The sequence below is a fragment of the Gopherus evgoodei genome, chromosome 2 (assembly GCF_007399415.2).
Source record: "Gopherus evgoodei ecotype Sinaloan lineage chromosome 2, rGopEvg1_v1.p, whole genome shotgun sequence".
Classification (NCBI taxonomy): Eukaryota; Metazoa; Chordata; order Testudines; family Testudinidae; genus Gopherus; species Gopherus evgoodei.
The window spans coordinates 234285577-234308208 of record NC_044323.1 but is presented as its reverse complement, the minus strand read 5'-3'; the positions used below and the strand labels follow the sequence as shown (position 1 = coordinate 234308208).

Here is a 22632-nt window from a genome sequence, read left to right as displayed (position 1 = left end):
GTCAGGCTTACTCCTATACACCTTCCCCCAGCTCCCTCTGATCAGTAGGGTCCTAGAGAAAATAAAGACGGACAAGGCCAGAGTCGTCCTCATTGCCCCGGCATGGCCCAGGCAGCACTGATATGGGACCCTCTTAGGCCTGGCAGTGGCTCTGCTATGGCCGTTGCCACTCCGCCCGGACCTGCTCTCTCAGGACTGGGGCTGTCTCCTCCACCCCAACCTGGCAGCTCTTCACCTCACGGCGTGGCTGCTCAGTGGCTAGGTGGTGAGGAGAAGACGTGCTTAGCTCTGGTTCAGCACGTCCTCCTTGAGAGTAGAAGGCCCTCTACTCGCCGCTACTACATTGCAAAGTGGTCTCGTTTTGCTCGGTGAGCATCGGACCAAGGTGTATCCCCAAGGGCTGCCCCGATCCAGCTTATCTTTGATTACCTCCTCTGCCTGAGGGCCCAGGGCCTGGTGCCCTTGTCAGTCAGGGTGCATCTGGCAGCCATATCAGCTTTCCATCCCCCGGTGCAAGGACACATGATGTTCTCCTATGCTATGACCGGCCGGTTCCTTAAGGGTTTGGACTGGCTTTACCCATATTCTAAGCCCCTGGTCCTGCAGTGGGACCTGAATCTTACGGGGCTCCCGTTTGAGCCGCTGGCAACATGTTCTTGGTCTCACCTCTCATGAAAGGTGGCCTTCCTGGTTGCTGTCACATCGGCCAGGCAGATCCTAGAGCTCAGGGCCCTGACCTCAGAGACGCCGTATACTGTGTTTCATAAGGACAAGGTCTAGCTCTGCTCACACCCTGTGTTCCTCCCGAAGGTGGTCTCCGCCTACCCCATGAGTCAGGACATTTTTCTACCAGTCCTTTGCCCCAAACCCCATGGGACTAATGAGGAATGCCGCCTCTACATATTCGATGTGAGGCGGGCTCTGGCTTTCTACCTCGAGTGAACCAAGCCATTCAGAAAGTCCTTGCAGCTGTTTGTCACCTCAGCTGAGCACGCGAGAGGCCAGCTGATTTCCGCTCAGCGGCTGTCCAACTGGATCACTTTGTGCATCCACTCCTGTTATGAGCTGGCGGGTGTTCCCCCACCACCTATTGTTAGGGCACACTCGACGCGGGCGCAGGCCTCGTCGGCTGCGTTTGTGGCCCACGTCCCTATTCAGGACATTTGTAGGGCTGCCACGTGGTCTTTGGTTCACACATTCACCTCACACTATGCGATAGTCTCCCAAACAAGGGATGACACTGGGTTCGGCAGGGCAGTACTCTGTCCCGAGAACTTGTGAACTCCATCCTGCCTCCAGCAGATACAGCTTGGAATCACCTACTGTGGAATACCATGAGCAATCACTCGAAGAAGAAAAGGCAGTTACCTTTTTCCATAACTGGTGTTCTTTGAAATGTGTTGCTCATGTCTATTCCACATCCTGCCCTCCTTCCCTGCTGCCGGAGTTTTCTAGCAAAAAGGAACTGAGTGTGGGAGGAGCGCGCAGCTCCCCTTATACCGCACCAGGTAGGTGCCACTCCAGGGAGGCGCTCCCCCCCTTATGAGTACTGCTAGGGGAGAAACTTCTGGCACCGGTGCATGTGGCGAGCACGCACACCTACTGTGGAATAGACATGAGCAACACATCTCGAAGAACACCAATTACGGAGAAAGGTAACTGCCTTTTTTTCCCTTGGGGGTGTCTGCAGGGGACTGGCTCTGGTGCCGTCTGGAATGGGACCAGTATAAGGGGATGCCACTGGCTCCCCCTCTCCCTAGTTCCTTCTTACTGCCAGTGATGGTGCTGGAATGTCTCCTTGCCTCAGCAAGCTTTCCTTCTCAACTGTGTCTAGTTGTGATTCTCTGTATATAGTTCTTAGAAACTTTGTATAGTTTATTAGTTCCCTTAGTGCATAAGTTAGAAATAGTTAGTTAGTCCCCTATGGGACTTAGCCTAGGGACAGGGCATGCCCCGATCCCCGAACTTCAAGCCTTACTTCGGAGCCCCCCAGACACAATATTCTACAAGGACAATGACCAGCTGCGGCCCTATCTGGCTGTCCTGCCAAAGATGGTGTCACCCTTCCTTGTCAACCAGGATATCTTCCTCCTGGTATTCTGTCCAAAGCATCAGACGATCAATGAGGAGAGGCAACTGCACACTCTCTAGATGTCAGGCAGACCCTGGCTTCTATCTGGAATGCACCAACTCCTTCTGCAGATTGACCCAGTTCTTTATTGCATTAGCCAGGATGAAGGGCCTTCCGATGTCCTCTCAGAGGATTTTGAATTGGCTCACCACCTGCATCTGTACTTCTTACGAGTTGGTGCAGACTGTGTCTCCACTGATAGTGAAGGCTCACTTGACTAGGGGTTAGGAGTCTTTGGCTGCCTTCTTGGCGCATCTTCCTATTCAGGACATCTGCAGAGCTGCGACGTGGTCTTTGGTACACACGTTCACAATGCATTATGCCATCACTCAAGCCAAAGATGACACTGGATTTGGCAGAGCTGATTGCATGTTGCAATCAACATGTCCAAGAACTCTTATCCACCCATGGTGTTACTGCTTGGGAGTCACATACAATGGAATGGACATGAGCAAGCACTTGAAGAAGAAAAGACAGTTACCTTTCATAACTGTTGTCCTTCGAGATGTGTTGCTCATGTCCATTCCATGACGCACTCTCCTTCCGCTCTGTCGGAGTTTCAGCAAGAAGGAACTGGACAGAGCGATGGGTTGGCAGTCCAGTTCTTTGAAACTGTGTGGGGAGAGTGTTGCACATACATCTTTCTGTGATTTTTTCCCCATACAACTGAATATAGAGTGCTTCTGGATAAATACCTCTTAAAGGAATAGACTTCTGAAGAACATCTTGCCCTAGTGTTGGGAATAACAGCTTTTTGGGGAAGTGGTACCAAAATGACATGCACGCATGTGGTGAAGGCTGACAATAGGTTATATGGGGTGAGGAATTTTGTGCTTCTGAGTAAAGCACCTAGCACACACTGAGTGGCTGTGTAATTGGTTGTTAAAGGGACACTGTCAAAGTAAATATGCCAAAAATCTAGTTGTCGGTATTATGTATATTTAATTTGCAAGCCTTTCCTTACTGCCTCTGAAATTTAAAAAAAAAAAAGAAATCAAATGTATGGTATGGAATATTTCAGCTCCTAGTAAATGAATGATTATAGCAGTTGCTTTGTAGTACTACAAATTTCATAGCAAATTGCACATTTGTAGTTTTTTTATTTCTGATTTCAGCAAGGAATACTTTTTGCAAAAAAGAACACATGGTGGGATAACTAAATATAAAGAGTTTGACTTGGGGCAGTTGCCAACATTGACAAGTTTTTTGGCTTAATTACCTCTGTGTTCCTTTTTTAAGCAATAAATCTACTTAGGTGGATTGCAGGTTTATTGTTTTAAAGGTACAGTGCCACTGAAAATGGACTTTTTAATTTTTTTAATATTGAGTGAGACTTCTCATTGCACAGTTTATTGCTGGTAGTGGATACACTGAGAATCACTGGGGGAAATTATTAATGGATTAGACCAATTAAGGCTTACAGAATTCTTATACATTTTCAATCTGTTTGCATAACTTTTGAATACAAAAGTGTTTAAATATTTTTTCCCTTTTTTAAATGAATTAATATTTGTATTTTATTTTTAGGGAACAGTCTAGTCAGCTTAACCTTCCACCTGTTTAATCTTCATGGACTGATAGAACACTTCCACTTAGATATGATGAAACTTCGTAGATTTTTAGGTAAATATATTATAGCCTTTTGTTAAAGTGAACATTACTCCTTAACTGCATTTTAAAAGATACCATTTGAAGTACTGCTTACAGTTTAGCAAGAAAGTTTGAACAGCATTAATTTGAAGCTGGTTCCTATAATGATAGTATTGTTATACTGTGCGCACTTACAAATTTTGGAAATAGCTTAATTTTAATAATGGCATTAGGGAGGTGAAGGAAAAAAAATCCACAAAAAGCAGTGAAATTAATTTTAGCAGAAAAAATTGATTTTGCCCAAGAATGTGTGAATTTCATGATGCATCATGGTTGTATGCAGCGGATTATGAAGGCTGAATTTCACATCACAAATGAGGGAAGAGGAGATAGTGAGAATATTATTGAAATATAATGTTGGTTTTCATCTTGGTTTCTGAGAAGAAACATAGTTTGTCCTTACCTAACCTGTAGTCATCGCCAGTTCAGTAGTACCAGTTGCTGACACCAGTTTCTGCTCAGGTCTTTTTAGTAGTATAGAAAAGGATCCAGTCTTGCTCCACTGATTTAGGAATTGAAGCTACTCTCCTTAAAGCTGTACAGGAATGTTTGGGACCATCATGAGATGATGCTGTATTGTGTATCCTTGGAGAAGGAGGTCAGACTAGATGATCATAATGGTCCGTTCTGACCTTAAAGTCTGAGTCTATGAGAAAGGTGTAAATTAATATTACTTTTATTTGACAATAGAAGAGCAGATCTGTTTAATTGTTGATCTGTTTAATTGTTTATGGACTTACATTTCTGTATCCTAATGTCCTTGGCACAGTCCCTGGAATGATGGTTCCTTCTTGTTTTCGTACAAAAGTCACCATGTGTTGCAATATCTCACTTATCAGTGATGTCCTGGGATGCCTTTACCATGACTGGTTGCACCAGGGCCAAAGACTCTTCCTTCACGTTGCCTGTTTTCCCCTATGTCCTCCAGCTCAGTGTGAAGGGAACGCTAGTTCTCAGTTGAGCCAGGAGAAGCAGCTCTCTGTTCCCTTTAGCCAGGTTTCTCAGAAGACTTGATCTGTTTGATACAAAGCATGTTTTTGTGGTTATGAAGTTTGAAAAAGCAAGGATAAATGAGACTTGGAGGATTTCTCCCCTCCCCCAGACATAAAAGACAGACAGGAGTCCAGTCTGTTCATCAGTCTGTTCAAATGCTTTACAAGTTCCCTCGCCGTTTCTCCTAATAAATGACTGGTGTTTCCTTAAGTGGATTAAGGGTCTTTCATCCAAACAAACACATCAGCTGTCCTTAGAAACCTGTAGACTGGAAAGTGAAGGGAGTATCTAGACAAACCTCTTATTTTAGGCTGTCCAGTATGTCACTGTGACAAGCTGTTTGTCTTGTCTCCTTGGTCATCCCCTGGTTATCTGAGATACAGCTAGAGAGGGAACTTTATTTCATTTTTTAACATCAGTTTGGAATAACCTATCTAAATGTCTTCTGGTAATCAGTAACCTCAGCCACATGGTCCGAGATTCTCTTGGATCATCTGCAAACACATTCAACAGCTCTGTAGTGTTGTCAGGAGGGCTCTCTGAGGCTGTTTTGGGGGAGGAAGACAAGCTTTCATTCTAGCATGGGATGGCTCCCTTCCAAGGATATTCCCACTTTTCAGAGTCTTCCTTAATTCTATCCTAGCATATCTGACCAATAAGAAAATATTCTTTCTAATTATAGCTGCTGACAGGATGACCCAAATCCAGTCTTGGATGCTGCTTCCAGGAAAAAGCCTTCCTCTTCTGGCTGTTGCCTAGGCCAATTTACAGACTGTTGCAGTTTTTTGAGAAACCAAAAGATAGTTCAGATTGTTTCAGTCCTCTTCCAGGATCATTTCTGATTACTTGAGGTCACACCAGGGTTTTACCTCCGGGTGTCCATTTTTCAGTCCCATTGGGCTCTCAGCATTTCAGGCATACGGGTGCTCTCTATGGTAACTAGAAACTACTTTGAGATCTTCTGTCTCCCCCATTGTCCTGTTTGCAAATTCATCTCCAGACTCTAGCTGTGATGATGTATCCCATAATGCTTTATGGGAATATGACATAACTGGAGTATGTTTTATGTTACATGTGCTATGTAACATATATCTGTAAAGGTTATGGTTTACTGAATCTATTCATCCAGTTTGTACACGTGTATCATTTTTATATTCAAACTTATGAATATTGGCCATGTACTGGCTTAATTTCTAAATAACCTTAGTAGAGCATTTGGTCAGTTCCTGGAGAAAGGAATTCACAAAGTTAAGTGCCCAGTCAAGAAGCACTTAAGGAACAATGCATCTTGCAATGCTCCAATCCACATAAGAAGTCTTCCTGGAGATATTCAAGATACCATGTGAGCAATGGCTTCTGCCTGTAAAGACTGTGAGTCATGCATGGATATGTGACTTGCCCAGGTGACTCCAAAACTCCATCTTGGAGCTGGACTTTGCATAGGAGAGAGGAAGGGATCTCCAGCCACAAGAGAGAGTCTATTTAAGCCTGTGGGAGACCCCTCCATTTTGTCTTCAGCTGACTAAAGAGAGAGCCTCTCCACCCCAAGGATATCTGAAAGAAACTGGAACAAAGGACAATAATCACAAGGTGTGTGAGTGATTGCTGGACCCAGGCTAGAAGGAGACTAGTCTGTAACAGTAAGCTTACTGGTGAGGTTTTTATCTGTACTCGGTTGTATTACTGTATTAGACTTAGATTTGCGTGTTTTATTTAATTTTACTTGGTAATTCACTTTGTTCTGTCTGTTACTACTTGGAATCACTTAAATCCTACTTTCTGTATTTAATAAAATCACTTTTTACTTATTTATTAACCCAGAGTATGTATTAATACTGGGGAGGGGGAGGTGGAACAGCTGTGTGTATCTATCAGTGTTTATAGAGGGCTAACAATTTGAGTTTACCTTGTATAAGCGTTATACAGGGTAAAATGGATTTATTTGGGTTTAGACCCCACTGGGAGTTGGGCATCTGAGTGTTAAAGACAAGAACACTTCTGAGAGCTGCTTTCAGTCAAGCCTACAGCTGATAGGGGACATGGTTCAAGTTCTAAGCTGACAGGGCAGGAAAGCAGGGGCGGAAGTAGTCTTGGCACATCAGGTGGGGAGTTCCCGAGGCGGTTTCTGTGATCCATCCTGTCACACTAGCTTCGTCAGTCAGAGAAGACACACATCAAATGTGTCATCAGACCACTGTTTCTCCAGAAATGGAACAATGACCCTGATTTTTTCCAATGACAAGTGTGTTACCCTAGGAACGTTGCAATAAACAATACATTGAGTGAGTGGGGGAGGATTTGAGACTTCAAGTGACTGAACCAGTTTATGAAGCAGCAGAAATTCTGGATGGAGACATTCTGACCTGCCGTCATCTCATCCATGGAGATGGGGTATGGGTGGCCATATAAATGGGAGCATTATGTTGTCTTGCTAGATAAGACTAACAGAAATAAACAGTTTTGTCTCCCATGTGAAGCGTTAGTTTGTGCAAAACAGTCATATTCTGCATTTGCTCCCAATCTTTTGACATTACATAAGCCCTGATGACTTTCACCAATCATGGTACTAGTTACAACTGCAGTCAGGCAACGGGACTTGATGATAGGAAACTGGATGATCCTAGCAGGTACCAGGGAAAGGCAGTGGGATTTCTGCATCAACAACTCAATGCACTTCAAATCCTCTCACCTCCTGTGTGCTCAGAATGCTCTGAGAAACCGCTTAAGTAGATTGTTCAGCAGTTGTCTTGAGTGGTCTCTTTGTCCGGATATGGCCAGGTTCATTTTCCAGTGGTGGGGGACTCCCCTTATAGACCTGTTTGCTGCAAAAATCAATAGGAAGTGTCACCAGTTTTGTTCTCAAGCTGGTCACAGCCCTACGTCTCTGATGGATGTTTCTCTCTGTCTTAGTCAGACAAGCCCCTGTATGCATTTTCTCCAGGTTCACTCGAGTTAAGCTTACAGCTCTGGCGTGGCCGTGGCAACATTGGTTTTCCACTCTGCTAACTCTTTCACACAGAGCTCATCTGACACTGCCTGATCTCCAAGAATCATGATTGCCTCCTCCACCCCAAACTGCAGTGTCCTACACCTGAAAACCTTGAAGCTCCATGGCAACTCAAAGAAATTTGTTTAAAGGAGGTCCACAATGTGCTTTTAAGTAATAGAAAACCTTCTACAAGGTATACTTACTAGCAGAGTGGAAGAGATTCTCCATCTGGTCACAGCAGAAAGGCATTTTCCTGGTCCAGGCTCTGATCCACCATGTGTTGGACTATCTGTTTTACCTGAAGCAACAATATCTTGCCATTAGTTCTGTCAAAGTCTATCTGGCAGATATCTTGGGGTTCTACCCACCAGTTGATAACCACCCTTTCCCTCCCACCCCCCCTTCAATCCAGTGGTGATTAGGTTTCTTAAGGGGTTGGTCTGGTTATATCCCCAAGTGGAGGGTCCTGTCTCCTCTTGGGACTTAAACCTGGTGTTAGCAAAGCTAATGGATCTCTGTTTGACTCATTGGCAACTTGTTCATTACTTCATCTCTCCATGAAGGTGGCATTTTTGGTGTCAGTCTCCTCATCCAGGAGAGCTCTGGTTTCTGAACCTCCATATACGGTCTTCTACAAGGACAAGGTTTATCTGTGTCCTCATCTGAAGTTAGTCACCAATGTGATGTCTCACTTTCATATTAATCAGGCTATATATTTACCAACTTTCTTCCCTAAGCCTCATAATCATAGTGATGAGGAGACACGCTACACGCTGGACTTCAGAAGAGCATTAAGCTTTTTACCCAGCTGTGGCAATTGTGAACAGAATGAAGAGCCTTCCAGTCTATTCTCAGAGGATTTTGTTGTGGCTCTCCACTTGCATTTGTTTGTGTTCTGACTTGGCTAGTATAACTCCACAGAGTAGGGTGTTAACACATGCAACAAGATCTCGTGCAGCCTTTGTGGCCCAGGTGACTATTCTGGACATTTGCAAAGCAGTGACTTGATCTTCAGTACACACCTTTGCTTCACATCATGCCATCTTTCATTGTTCTAAAGATTATTCTAGATTTGGGCATGTGGTCCTGCAGTCCTTATTCAGGTAGACTCTGATCCCACTGCCAGATCAAACAGCTTCTGAATGAAATAGAATGGACATATGCAATGACCTTGAAGAGAAAACAGTTACTAGCCTATTCTGTAATGGTTGTTCATTGAGATGTGTTACACATGTCCATTCCAGAACCCACTCTTCTTTCTGTATCTGTCAGACTCTGTCTGGCGAGAAGGACTGAGGAGGTGGTCAGGGGTGTCTCTGCTCTTTATACCTTCATATGATGGCACGAGGTAGCAGAGGGGAAAAATCTCCAACAGGTGTGTGGGCACCCAGTGCACAGTTGAAGTGAAATTATAGAATAGATTACTAACCAGTTTTATTTGGTTTTTGCTGCAAACTCGTTCCCTTGTACTGATTCTACTCAAATGACCTTCCACATATTGTAATTGCAGTGCTTAAGGAAAGCAAGAAGGACTTGGAAAGGCTAGCAAAGATGAAAGTCTGGTTCTTATGGGGCTGGTGGCTGGACAGTGGTCAGGAAGGAAAGACTTATTCACATGTACAGAAACTAAAAGCAGTACAGCTAGCTCTTCTGTTCCTGATGGCTTGCTGTAGGGTACCATTTTCTGATCAAGGCCCACCAGTGTGATGCGTGGATTGCCTAAATTATCTGAGGGATGCAAAAAGTTAGCAGAGGTGTCAGCCCTGCTGTTCTGATGAATAGAATCAACTTCCATGTGTTTGTTCCAGGTTGCCTCAATGTTCAGGCAGACTGACTTAGCAGAGAGAGAGAGACTCCTGCTAAGGAGGTGGTTGCTCAGTCAAGATCATAATATTCCAGATCATAACATTTTGGTTAGAGTTAAGTAACTTGATTTCCAGGATGCATTTATACTAAATCATGTGTTAGCTTAAAAAATATTATGTGACCACATAAAACCTTTGTGTCAGAGTACTGGAGATGGTTCTCCTTAAACAGATTTGGTATGTGGAGTTATATATGTCTTATCAAAAATGTCAAATTGTGATATTTATATTGCGTTTTTTTAAATTGCCATTTTAATTAAACCTAGATGTTTGTTTTCTTTATATAGTTATGGTTCAAGAAGATTATCATAGTCACAACCCTTATCATAATGCAGTTCATGCTGCTGATGTGACTCAGGCCATGCACTGTTATTTAAAAGAACCTAAGGTAGGATATAAAAATTTGTTTTACGTAACGTCTAAAGGTACAAATATAATGTTTATATTTTTCTTAATGTTCCGTAAAACTGTAAAGATTTTAAGCTATGGGGGGAAAAAAAACTGTGCTCCAAGAAGTATGCACGTCATTGAGTCAGAAGCTGGCAGTGGAGATCCAAATAACCCAGTTTTTCAAAAGCTGATATATCACTTATGCGTAGTTCACCTTGGATACTAATGAACAAAGCTCCTCTACCAGATGCAGGTTGTAGCAATGTACAAGCGTTATCTGTCCTTTCTTCTTTCTAAAATGGACATTATGAAAGGGAGGTACCTAGCAAAGAGAGTTCTATGTTAGGAGCTGAGCAAAGCTAACAGTTGTCAGAGGTGACTTGAATTACTGGTACTCTGGTATAGGCTACACACTAAACAGGAAACTTCAGGGGAAAATGCTACTTTCTGATTAGATTACAGAAGACACATGGTGTACTGAAGCCAGTTGGAAACCAGCTATCTAGTTCAACTCTGATTTTTTATTAGTTTGATTTCTTCTTGTATGGTAATAGTGGTCTACACTACTGTTGCATAGTGTCTTGTCAGAGACCTCAAAGCACTTACAAATATTAATTAAATAAAGTTTGTAATGCTCTGAGAGGTAGTTAAATATTTTATTTATATTTTTGTCATGCCTAGAGATCCCAATTAAGAGTGGGGCCCTGTTGTACGAGGATGCTATGTGATCACATATTACCTACTCTGATTAACTAAACTGTCTGAAGCTTCAAGGTGGCAATCATTTGCCAGCATGCTATCGATAGCATTGCATTAAGGTCGTTGGGGCTCCATGCAGGTTTGGGGTCTCATATGAGACAAGATGCAACACATAACTGACAACCAAAAGGAGGGAGGAGATGAGGGTAATGAAAATAAGATCATGCAGTTATATATTTAGCTATTCATAGCGAGGTGCTTTCTGGAGGTAAAAAATTTAGTTTAGAAAGGATTTAGGTGTTTATCCCCTTCTGTAGGTGAACATGTTTTTTCAAAATAAAAAACTGAAATCCTTTTGTGGTGACACTTTTTAGGGTTGTGAAATATTCATACAACAGTGCACTTTTGTGGGATGGTGAGGAGGGCAAGGAAGAGGGTGTTCTTGAGTCATTACTGACAGCTTCTGATTCAGCAATGACGTGCATATTTCTTGAAGTGGAGGATTTTTCCAGCAGGTCAGTGCTATAAAACACCTCATCATGAAACACTGGACAAGTGTCATAAGCACTGAGCAAAAGAAAACCTTCAATAATGTCTACATTTATTATGACTTTTCATTCCTCCAAATGCTGTTTATCACCCTAAATACTTATTCTCCTGAATTGTTCGTTAGTGGGAAATAGAGCAAATTCTATTTGGTACAGAAATATATCTGTCATTTCGCAAAATGAAAAAAAATCAGCTCTCTCAAAAATTTCCAGGGACACCATGGGCAGCATATAAAAAATGTCATTGCCATGCCTACAAAAATCTTTCCCTACCCAAACTCTCTACACCTGGGGTAGATTCAAACCACCAACATCAGTTAACAGTCACTGATGGTATTACAGATTCCAGGGCTGTTCAGTAAACTTGCAACTGAATATTTTGTTGGTCTTCCAGCAGTCAAATGGCTTGGCACAGGTTTTTCTGTTTGGTAGATAAAGTAAATAAGTAAATGGTAAATAAGTATTGTTATTGCATGGTTTCAAATGATGCATTACCATTAATGATCATTTGAATTCAAACAACTTTATACCAGGGTACATTGGTAGCTTATCATTGGTCTGCTTCTATATTCACTTTGTCAGTCTCTTCTCTATCCTGGTCCTTGTTTTTTGTTTTCCCTGTGAAAAGCTCTTTAGTTGCGGGACTGTGAAATTTGAGGGCTTATTGGTTGCTGTCATCTATCTCTCTACCCTTTCCCCCTTTTTTTCCCAATAGAGGTAGGAAATGGGATTCTGATACAAGATGGAAACTACCCAAATGAACAGTTCTGACAATGTGTGAGGCATGTAGAGCTTTAGCTTGCTTAAATTAAATAAAATAAAAAACACCTTATTGAAATATTGTCTGCATTAAAACTAGTTGAGAAATAGCAGGACCTTTCGCTGACAGTGTACACATTAAGATCAGCTCAGAAGATGAGTTGGACAACTGACTTGAAGAAATAACCTTTTTCAAGGATTTTTAATTTAAATAGGGATTTTGAAATACTCTCTGGTTGGTAATGGAGTAGCTAACAATTTGAATGACAGTTCTAGCTATCATAAATATTTAAATAGTTACTGCATCTATCTAGATATTATTGACACGGTCAGATGAAATTGATCTTGAGCCTTTAACTTCTATAGGGTAATTACTCCTGGATTGCCCTGTACCATGGTTAAGAAAAAAGTTTAATAGCAAAGTTCTACTAGTACCCTCACCTCGTTCTCCGCATTCACCTTTCTGTGATGGTGCTCTTCTTTCAAAGCACTATGTGAAAGATTAAACTGAATGATCATTTTTGGGACCTTTTTCCAGGGACTGAATGCTAGCTATGAAAAGCCAATCAGAATTTTTTCACCTGTGAATATTCCCATGAATAATACTGTTACATTTATTGCAGCTTTCCAAATCTCTAACTCCATGGGATGTTCTGCTCAGTTTAATTGCAGCTGCCACACATGATTTGGATCATCCAGGTGTTAATCAGCCTTTCCTTATTAAAACAAACCATTACTTAGCAACTTTATATAAGGTAAGTGAAAATATCATACTTATCAGAACCAGGTTTGAGTATCTTTTCAGTGTAGAAGAATTATATTAACAGTGAAATTGCTAATGTACTCACTTAATGGCAGACTTGAACCTGGGATGTTTATCCCATGGAGTGAAAACAATAAATACAAGCTATTAACGTAATAGAAGTGTTAAAAAGTTTGAAAATCGTGAATCTATTTAAGAGGCAAATAGACTGTAGTGTAAGACTAATACAATCTTTTAAACTAACGGCAGTAATTTTGTTTCTGGTTTGCAGAATATCTCAGTATTAGAAAATCACCACTGGAGATCAGCAGTGGGGTTGTTGAGAGAGTCTGGTTTATTTGCACATATGTCATTAGAAAACAGGTATGTATTTTTTGTACGAAGTGTATCCACTATATGAAGTTACACACAATGTGTTATCCATAGCATCAGACAACTTTGTAAACAAGTGTTATGTTAAAATATTACATAGCAATTCATAATCCTAGCTGAATAGTCAGATCATTTTAAGATTTAATGGGTGCTGTGAGCCTTGCAGGAACAGTTAATTATTGCTTGGAAACTAGTATTTGTTGTGAACACTGAGTGATGGAAGTGTATTCATTATACAAACATTTGATTAGATTGAAAGAAAATATTGACTGACTAGTAAGAGATAATTGTATTCTGTGACCTAAACAGTAACACATGTTCTGTATTTTAAAATTGAAGCTCTTTTCATCTTCTTTAACAATAGCTAGAATAATTTAGCTTAAAAATATTTGCAGTAAGTTCCTCTCTTCCTGTGAGCTACCTGTGAAATGTCGGAGTATTTTTATAAATATTGTAGTTTTTAAAAATTTTATATAAACATTTGAAAGTGCTGCACTTACAACCATCATGGCTTACAGTTTATGTATACATTCGTATACAGTTGCTACACTCAACTTAAATGTGTCAATATGATGCTCTAATTTTTTTCCTCATATTTTTGTGCCTTTGGGGGTGTTATATCACTAATTTCAGGAAGCTGATGGAAAGCCAGATAGGTGCTCTGATTCTTGCCACAGACATAAGTCGGCAAAACGAATACCTGTCCGTGTTTAGAACCCATTTGGACAGAGGAGACCTATGTTTAGAGGAGGCAGGCCATCGCCACTTCATTTTACAGGTAACTGTTTTGAAAGTTTCATACTATTTCAGAAGTAAATTGCTTCAAATATCATACTCTTTTTTTTCCTCCCAGGAAAATGGTCTTCAGCTGCCATGGGTGACCAGTGAAGAGAGGATGTTTTATTCTTTAGTTGTGCTTAGTGTGCGCAAGGCCTGCTTACACAATGAGATGGAGTACCGGCAAGTCCTGCTGAGGCTCCAGAAGATCCTCACTCTGTAGAGGGCAAAACCAGCCCTTTTTGCCTGCACATGTTAGAGAGGAGCTTTCTCAATGAAGCAGAGGAAGGAGCAGATGAGTCAGAAGCAGAGGAGGGGGAATTAGAAATGGAGGTTAAGGTTTTCAGTCTATCACTGATCCCAGCAGTCAGAAACTGGGTTAACAAATCTTTCATTGTGGTGCAAGGTTTTTGCTCCTCCCTCTAAAGAAAATCCCGAAGAGACTGGTTAAGACTGTTTTAGAGTTAACTTTTAGTCTCTTGGGCAATACTCTAAGATATATTGTGGGGTACTGCTGTATTGTTATGAAGCCTTGGTTTGTGCTGGCAGATTCCTTTTGATAGGGAGGTATACAGAAGGCTAAAACACTTCCTTTGAGAAAGAGGAACATTAAACTGGAGGGAGGATCCTCTTAAAGAGTGCAGAAATCCTGTGATTTCAGATTGGTCATCCTGTCTACAAAAGTCAATGAATAGTAAAAACCCAGGGGTTTGACCTGTCCTGACCAAACCATAAACAACAAATTTTCAGTTAAGTGGGGACTTATATTTTGTTTTTCAAAAATAAGTAATGCAAAGAAGTAAACTGAATTATACTAACTCAATCCTACTAGGATCTCTGACGTTGAAACTATGCTATCAGTTAATTCTTTAAAATGACTTATTGCAGTTATAAAATGGGGAGTGGGAATGTTCAATGGCTTTAAGATAGTGTTTTCCTAACTGCTAACTTAATTTTTGGTTAGATTTAATTAAAATACTGTTTGTAATTTTATTTCATATATAAATGTCTTTATATTGACTGCTCTGCATACAGTGCCCTTGAGAGGTACTTTGTATTTAACTCTCATTCACTTTGTCTAGGATAGAAGTCTGTATGCCTTCAGTTTTACTTAGCTCTGTTCATGACCTCTTATAATTCTCCAAATAGCATTCTGTTAGTGTACTATGGGTAAGGCTAAGATTTTGTGACTGATATTTTTAGTAAAAGTCACAGACAGGTCATGGGCAAAACAGAAAAAGTCACAGAAGCCATAACCTGTCCCTAACTTTCACTAAAAATATACTTGACAAAATGGGGATCTGGGGATCTCCAACCTACTTCAAGTGGGGCAGCTGCAGGGACTAGAGCTGCCTGTAGCAGCTGGGGGCTGTGAGGTACCCGCCACCTGCCGCTCTGGGCATCCTTCGCTGCCCGCCGGGACTGGGAGCTTGGGGATTCCCTGCCACCCACGGGAACTAGGAGCTTGGCTTCCTCTGGAGCAGCCCAGAGATGCCTGCCACCCCCAGCGGCTGGGAGCTCAGGGTTCCTTGCCATCCCCAGGAGCTAAGGGTTTTCCCCCGCTGCTGCCCACTGGGAGCTCAGGGTTCCCCCGCAGTGCCGTCCTGGGCATCAGGGAGCTGGAGGTTCCCCCCCCACTACCTACTGGGAGATGGGGGTTCTCCCACCACCTGCCAGGAGTTGGGGGGGTGTCCCCACCGCCACTAGTGGCAGAGAGCTCAGGGGTTTCCCCGGTGGCTACAGGGAGCTCGGGGGATTCCCCGCTGCCGCTGGCGGCAGGGAGCTGCAGGGGCCACCATAGGTGGCAGGGGTACCCCACAGCTTCTTGCCCCAGCGGGTGGCAGGGGACCCTGCAGCTCTCAACCATCGCAGTCTGAAGTCACGGAGGACACTGGAATTCACGGATTCTGTGACTTCTGCGACCTCTAATTGCAGCTTTAACTATGGTATATAGTTTTAGAGTGAAATGCAAGTGGTTGGGTTTGTTACCCTGATTAGAAAAATGCATGAGACATTACAGAATACAGTAGTGGCTACTCTAGAAATTATGCTGCTTTTTTGTATTCATATTTTTGCATATAGAGAACAATTGAAAGTAGTGTAACCCTGTATATGTAATTCACTAGATGGCTTTGAAGTGTGCTGATATTTGTAATCCATGCCGGACCTGGGAACTGAGCAAGCAGTGGAGTGAAAAAGTAACAGAGGAATTCTTCCATCAAGGCAAGTAAAAGAATAGAAATAGTCTACTCTCATACCAATGAATGTGTAAATGTATCATAAGATGAATATCTGAGAGTCATAGTGACTCTGTGAGATGAAGGGCTATAAATTTAGGACTAAAGGAGGGTTAAAATAATCCTTTTCTTCTGTTGGCTACATTCTTGAAAGAGGCTGCTGCTTCTACTAACAGCTGATAAAGAATCTGCTTTAACTCAGTACACCCAAAAGTTTCAGATTCTAGTTGAAATGTATTCCTCACTATTAGAGATACTTTAAATGAAGGATATATACATAGGGCTGTCAAGCAATTAAAAAAATAATTGTGATTAATCACATGATAAATCACGCTGTTAATAATGAAATACCATTTATATAAATTATTTGGATGTTTTCCACATTTTCAAATATATTGATACCAATTACAACACAGAATATAAAGTGTACAGTGCTCACTTTGTATTTATTTTTAAATATAAATATTTGCCCTGTAAAAATAAAAAATAGTATTTTTAATCCACTTAATACAAGTACTGTTGTGCAATTTCTTTATCATGAAAGTTGAACTTAGAATTATGTACAAAACATAAATGCATTCAAAAATAAAACAATGTAAAACTTTCGGGCCTACAAGTCAACTCAGTCCTACTTCTTGGTCAGCCAATTGCTCAAACAAACAAGTTTGTTTACATTTGCAGGAGATAATACTGCCCACTCCTTGTTTACAATGTCACCTGAAAGTGAGAACAGGCATTCTCATGGCACTGTTGTAGCTGGCGTTGCAAGATATTTACATACCAAATGTGCTAAAGATTCATATGTCCCTTCATGCTTCAGCCACCATTCCAGAGCACCTGTGTCCATGCTGATGACTGGTTTTGTTCGATAACAGTCCAAAGCAGAGCATACTGACATGTTCATTTTCATCATCTGAGTCAGATGCCACCAACAGAAGGTTGATTTTATGTTTTGGTGGTTCTTGGTTCTATAGTTTCTGCATCAGTGTGTTGCTCTTTTAAGACTTCGAAAGCATGCTGTATACCCTATCCCTCTCAGATTTTGGAAGGCACTTCACATTCTTAAACTTTAGGTTGAGTGCTGTAGCTATCTTCAGAAATCTCATATTGGCACCTTCTTTGTGTTTTGTCAGATCTGCAGTGAAAATGTTCTTAAAACAAACAACATGTGCTGGGTCATCATCCGAGACTGCTATAACATGAAATATGTAGCAGAATGTGGGTAAAATATAGAGCAGTAGGCATGCAATTCTCCCCCCAAGGAGTTCAGTCACAAATTTAACTAACGCATTTTTTTTTTAACAAACATCATCAGCATGGAAGCATGTCCTCTGGAATGGTGGCCAAAGCATGAAGGGGCATGTGAATATTTAGCGCATCTGGCACATAAATACCTTGCAATGCTGGCTACAAAAGTGCCATGCGAACATCTGTTCTCACTTTCAGGTGACATTGTAAATAAGCAGGCATTATGTCCCATAAATGTAAATAAATGTGTTTGTCTTAGCAATTGGCTGAACAAGAAGTAGGACTGAGTGGACTTGTAGGCTCTAAAGCAGGGGTCAGCAACCTTTCAGAAGTGGTGTGTCGAGTCTTCATTTATTCACTCTGATTTATGGTTTCCTGTGCAAGTAATACATTTTAACGTTTTTAGAAGGTGTCTATAATATGTAACTAAACTATTGTTGTATGTAAGGTAAGTAAGGTTTTTAAAATGTTTAAGAAGCTTCATTTAAAATTAAATTAAAATGCAGAGCCCTCCCGACCGGTGGCCAGGACTCAGGCAGTGTGAGTGCCACTGAAATTAACTTGCGTGCTGCCTTTGGCACGCGTGCCGTAGGTTGCCTACCCCTGCTGTAAAGTTTTGCATAGTTTTGTTTTTGTGTGCAGTAATATAACAAAAAAAAAATCTACATTTGTAAGTTGTACTTTCATGATAAAGAGATTGCACTTACAGTACCTGTATGAGGTGCATTGAAAAATACAGTTTATTTTGTTTATCATTTTAGTGCAAATATTTGTAATAAAAATAATATAAAGTGAGCACTGTACACTTTGATTTCAATTACAATACAGCATATTATTTGAAAATGTAGAAAAACATCCAAAATATTTAATAAATTTAGTATTCAATTGTTTAATAATGCGATTAAAACTGCAATTAATCACGATTAAATTTTTTAGTTAATATTGAGAGTTAATTGCGATTAATCGACAGCCCTAATATTTATATCTGCTCTTACATTGGGTTATATTTTTGCAAATGCATTTTAAGAGTAAAGATTCAGTTGTAATCATAGAAACTGTTCTCTCAAGGTGACTTGCCTTCCTTGAATGGTTGACTAAGACAGATTTGGTTGTGTATATCATGAATTAACAGTTCCAGAATGCTTACAGTTAAAAATTACTTTTCTAAGTAATTGTTCTCTCTTCAGGAGATGTTGAAAAAAAATATCACTTGGGTGTGAGTCCACTGTGTGATCGACAGTCAGAAACCATTGCCAACATCCAGATTGGTAACTACAAATATATGTATATGAACAGTTTAAAATCTTTCAGTGGTTTCCTTTAATGACAGTTTTTAGAGGAAGGAAAGCTGTCTTTGCCTGTAAATCTTAGAATTTTCACTTCATTTGTTTTCTTTTTTGTGTTCATATGGCAATGCTCCTTCACCACGAGGAATTTTTTTCTTTGCTTTAAAATGTCTCCTTTGAATTTAGTACTCGTGAAAGGTGCTCGATTGATAGTCCTGGAGACTGAAGTCCTGTATCCATAGAGCAGGTACAGCATGGGCAGCAGCAATGCAGCCTTTCCCATACTACTTCTCCAATGTGCCTTAATCCTAACCTGGAATGACAAACTCCAGAGTTAGAGGACATTTCATTCACCTACCCATTCAGTCCTTGGTGCCTCTAGTGAAGCTGCCAGTTGACTTAGCCTTTTGGAATTTGGACACCTATTCACTGGGAACTGGTTTAAAGATAGTCTTAAAGCATAGAAATTTCATGTAGGCCAATGGACAGCTGTTAGATTATTTTTTATCACTTCCAACCTGGGCTAGATTTATACCAGGGACAGAAGTGAAAGCATTTTCCCATTCATAAACATTGACTTTTTTCAAAAAAAGTTTTCTTTTCATATAGATTGAATGGGATTGAATGAAAAAAATATGTTCTGCTATTTGAAGCAGATTAATAAATTTTAACCCCAGACATAATTTGAATTTTTTTATTTCATATAAAATTGAAAATGTTAAAAAAAATTGTGACTTTGGTTCTCACAAATTATACTGAATTACATCAATTATAACCAGTCAGATTGCTGACTAGCTGACCATAATTTTGATTTTTTTTAAAAATAAACTTTTTTTAAATAATGCAAAAGTATAGTTCTGGCAACCTTATCTTTAAATTTTTGTTTGCATATAAAGAGCCAGTTTTTTAAAGGTATTTAGGCATCTCACAGCCATTGAAATCAATGGGAGTTAGGCACCTGAATACCTTTAAAAATCTTAGACATAGACAATATACTGTTGTGTGTGTATATATAGGGCAGTCGCCTATTTCAAGCTGTCTCATTTGCTGCACAGCACTGGGAGCCCTTTGATTTGTGGAGGCCATTAGTGATCGTTGCTTTGAATGAGATGCAAGTTTGCCTGGTTATACTTCAATACACTTAACTGGTTTAGTGATGCTGAGGGAATTTGAATGTGTATTTCCTTTGTAACACAATTCAGCTTGTTTGTGGGATATTTTATTATATACGAGCTTGTGTCTGTTAGACTTTTTCAGGCTTTTTAGTCTAGTTTATGTGGCTGAATTCAAATCTGATGATTGGTTTCCTCCTTTTTCTCATCTCCAATAGTTTTTTTTTTCCCTTTATTTCTCCACTGCCCCAAAAGGGAACAAATGAGATTCATTAGCTACTTCTTAATACGATATTATGCTATTCTTTTGACTGTCAAACCTGTAACATTTCTATGGATTACACTTCTATATTTAAATCAAGTGCCATAGTGTTAGAAATATTGAAAGATGACCATTTTTACGTATAAGTTGGAGAAGAGTTGCTAATGCATTGTTAATCTTTTATAGCACTTCCTAAATCCTTTAAAACCTTTACCTTAAAAATGCATATTCTTTCCTGTTTTTAATCTAAAGCTTTCTTCTTTAAAGGTTTTATGACCTACTTAGTGGAGCCATTATTTTCAGAGTGGGCCCGGTTTTCAAATACCAGGTTATCACAGACGATGCTTGGTCATCTGGGACTGAATAAAGCTAGTTGGAAGGGACTGCAAAGAGAACAGTCAAGCAATGGTGATGATACTGATCCTGCATTTGAGGAAATGGACTCAGACGTATTACCTCAGGAAACTCGATTGTCCTGACCCCAGAATCTGCATGACAAAATTGCCTCTCATGTAGGTATCTGCACAGTGGGGTTTGAGGAAAAACCTATGACTGCTCAAGGTTTGGTGTAAATGATGCCAGCATTATTTATTTCCAAGTTTTCCTTTACAGATCACTTGAACCCAATTTTTATTTACAAGATTGGAACATAGAGCAATATGCATATGCCTCAGTTGGCTTTTGTTTGGAACCTTGAATATGCAAAGCACAGCAGTGACTGAATCTTGAAGGAACAATACAAGGTGCCACGTGGGTTTTTTTTTAAAAGTTTGAAATAAGGTCTTCAGAACTAAGACTTGAGATGAACTATTCCATGTTCCTGGGATTTGGCAAGTCTTACATAAACATGTTCAAAACATACCTTCCACTCAGTCCTTGTTTAAAATATGGAAATGTGAAGTGCCCATCCTCTGCTGCCTCTGGCAAGACTTGATGTTTACAAATGTACTCTGAAACTATTGTTTCTAGACTTATCTTTATGCATGGCTGTGAAAGAACCACTAACTTTGGGTATTCTTTTAGCAGAAGACAAGATAAGGTCAAATCTGAAACTGATGCTTTTTTTCCTTTGGATGCCAGAAAAGACTCCATTTGTCATTATTTTGTTTGTGCACTGGGAACTGAGTTTTCATCATAGAGCACAGCCAAGCTTTACTCCAGTGCTGTATGGGAATGCAGTTTTTGAAAATGCTTCTGAATTTGCAGAGTGGGGGTGGGTGGGGGGAACATTGTCCCTAACTGTGTTGCAATTCTGCAGTGAAAATGTTGCATGTTGTTTTCACTATTGTACATTTGAACTGCATATGCAAGAAAAAGGTAGAATGTCTATAAACACCATATTCAACTCAGGGTATTTGCCAATCTGAAATAAAGTGGGATGGGAACTGTGTCCTTCCGAACAAGGGTACAAATGCCCCTTTCGCTGCAGTGTGTATGTACGTGTGGGTGTGAGAATGTTTGGGGTTATGTGGGGAGGCAGTGGGAAGGGTTTCAACTGCAACATTTTTTATTTATTCTTTTAGAATGTGACAGTGTAATGAACAGCCACATTGGGGGGAACTGTAACAAATTGCTACAGATGCCTTAAACTATGCACAAAGCTAAGTGACCAAATTTGTTTTTGATTGAAAAAAGTGCATTGTTTACTTATTCCTCCCTCTACTGAAACATTACCCACTTATGGGTTTTTGATGTGAAAAGGAGAAATGTTTTTAAGGACAAAATTTAAGGACTAATTTTAAACTTCAATCATTCCATTTTTGTAATTTGTTTTACATTGTTTTAAGTACAGTAAGCACAACTGTTATAGAGTTTAAGAGAAACCGGTGCTTTCTTTTAGTTCATTTGTATTTCCTGTGTTATTTCTGTAAAAGACTGTTTATTAATTCTGTTTACAGTTTGTTGCAACAGCCATTTTTGGGAGAGAGCTTCAATGTAAAGCCACTTGTAAAGGCTTTACCATACTCATTTTAATATGTGCTTGTTGCTCTTAACTTTTGATGAATAAAAAATAACTTTTCACATTATGCTCTTGTACATTTAAGTTATAAACTGAGTCTATTATTATGGAGAAGTAGTTAAGCTTGCAATTAACTTCCATTATAAAACCTTATTTTAACCCCATTATATGTATTTTTAAATGTTTGTCCTGCAAATTGTCAAATTTACTCACTTTTGCAACTTTTGCCTGCAGTTAGAATTAGAGCTCTCTTAAAAATGATCCTGACTTGTGTGTTTGTCTCCCTCTAGGTTAAAAGTGGCTTGTTATCCCTTCAAATTCTCCACATTTTGTTAAATTTCCCTAAAATCACTGTCCATTTGTATGCTCCCTTGGTCTGGGGAAGAACATGCACAGGTCTTGAATTCTAGAACCACTGTTAGTAATGTAAAGCCTTAACCAACCCTCCTGCCAGATCCCACACCACCAGTCTTACCGGGATTGATTACAGTATCATCCACTAAGGTATGTGGCTCCCTCACTGAGCACAAGTGGCAGCTTGTCAATTTCTTGGCACCTTTTTACTCACCCGGGGAAGCGATTTTTAAAAAA

General features: G+C 40.2%; 1 protein-coding gene across 7 annotated transcripts in view; it reads left to right on the top strand.

Annotated features, from left to right (window-relative positions):
* Positions 1–22108, top strand: part of PDE7A (phosphodiesterase 7A) — a 163624-nt gene extending 141516 nt beyond the window's left edge. For 4 of the 7 annotated variants that reach the window (XM_030553194.1, XM_030553192.1, XM_030553198.1 and 1 more), the window contains 8 exons: positions 3659–3754; positions 9916–10016; positions 12648–12779; positions 13059–13150; positions 13793–13937; positions 16063–16159; positions 18609–18689; positions 20349–22108. In XM_030553194.1, coding sequence (XP_030409054.1) covers positions 3659–3754; positions 9916–10016; positions 12648–12779; positions 13059–13150; positions 13793–13937; positions 16063–16159; positions 18609–18689; positions 20349–20560 — 956 coding nt within the window. In that variant the 3' untranslated portion in view covers positions 20561–22108. The other 3 variants (XM_030553193.1, XM_030553196.1, XM_030553199.1) reach the window with 3 other exon arrangements.
* Positions 22109–22632: the final 524 nt, after the last annotated feature.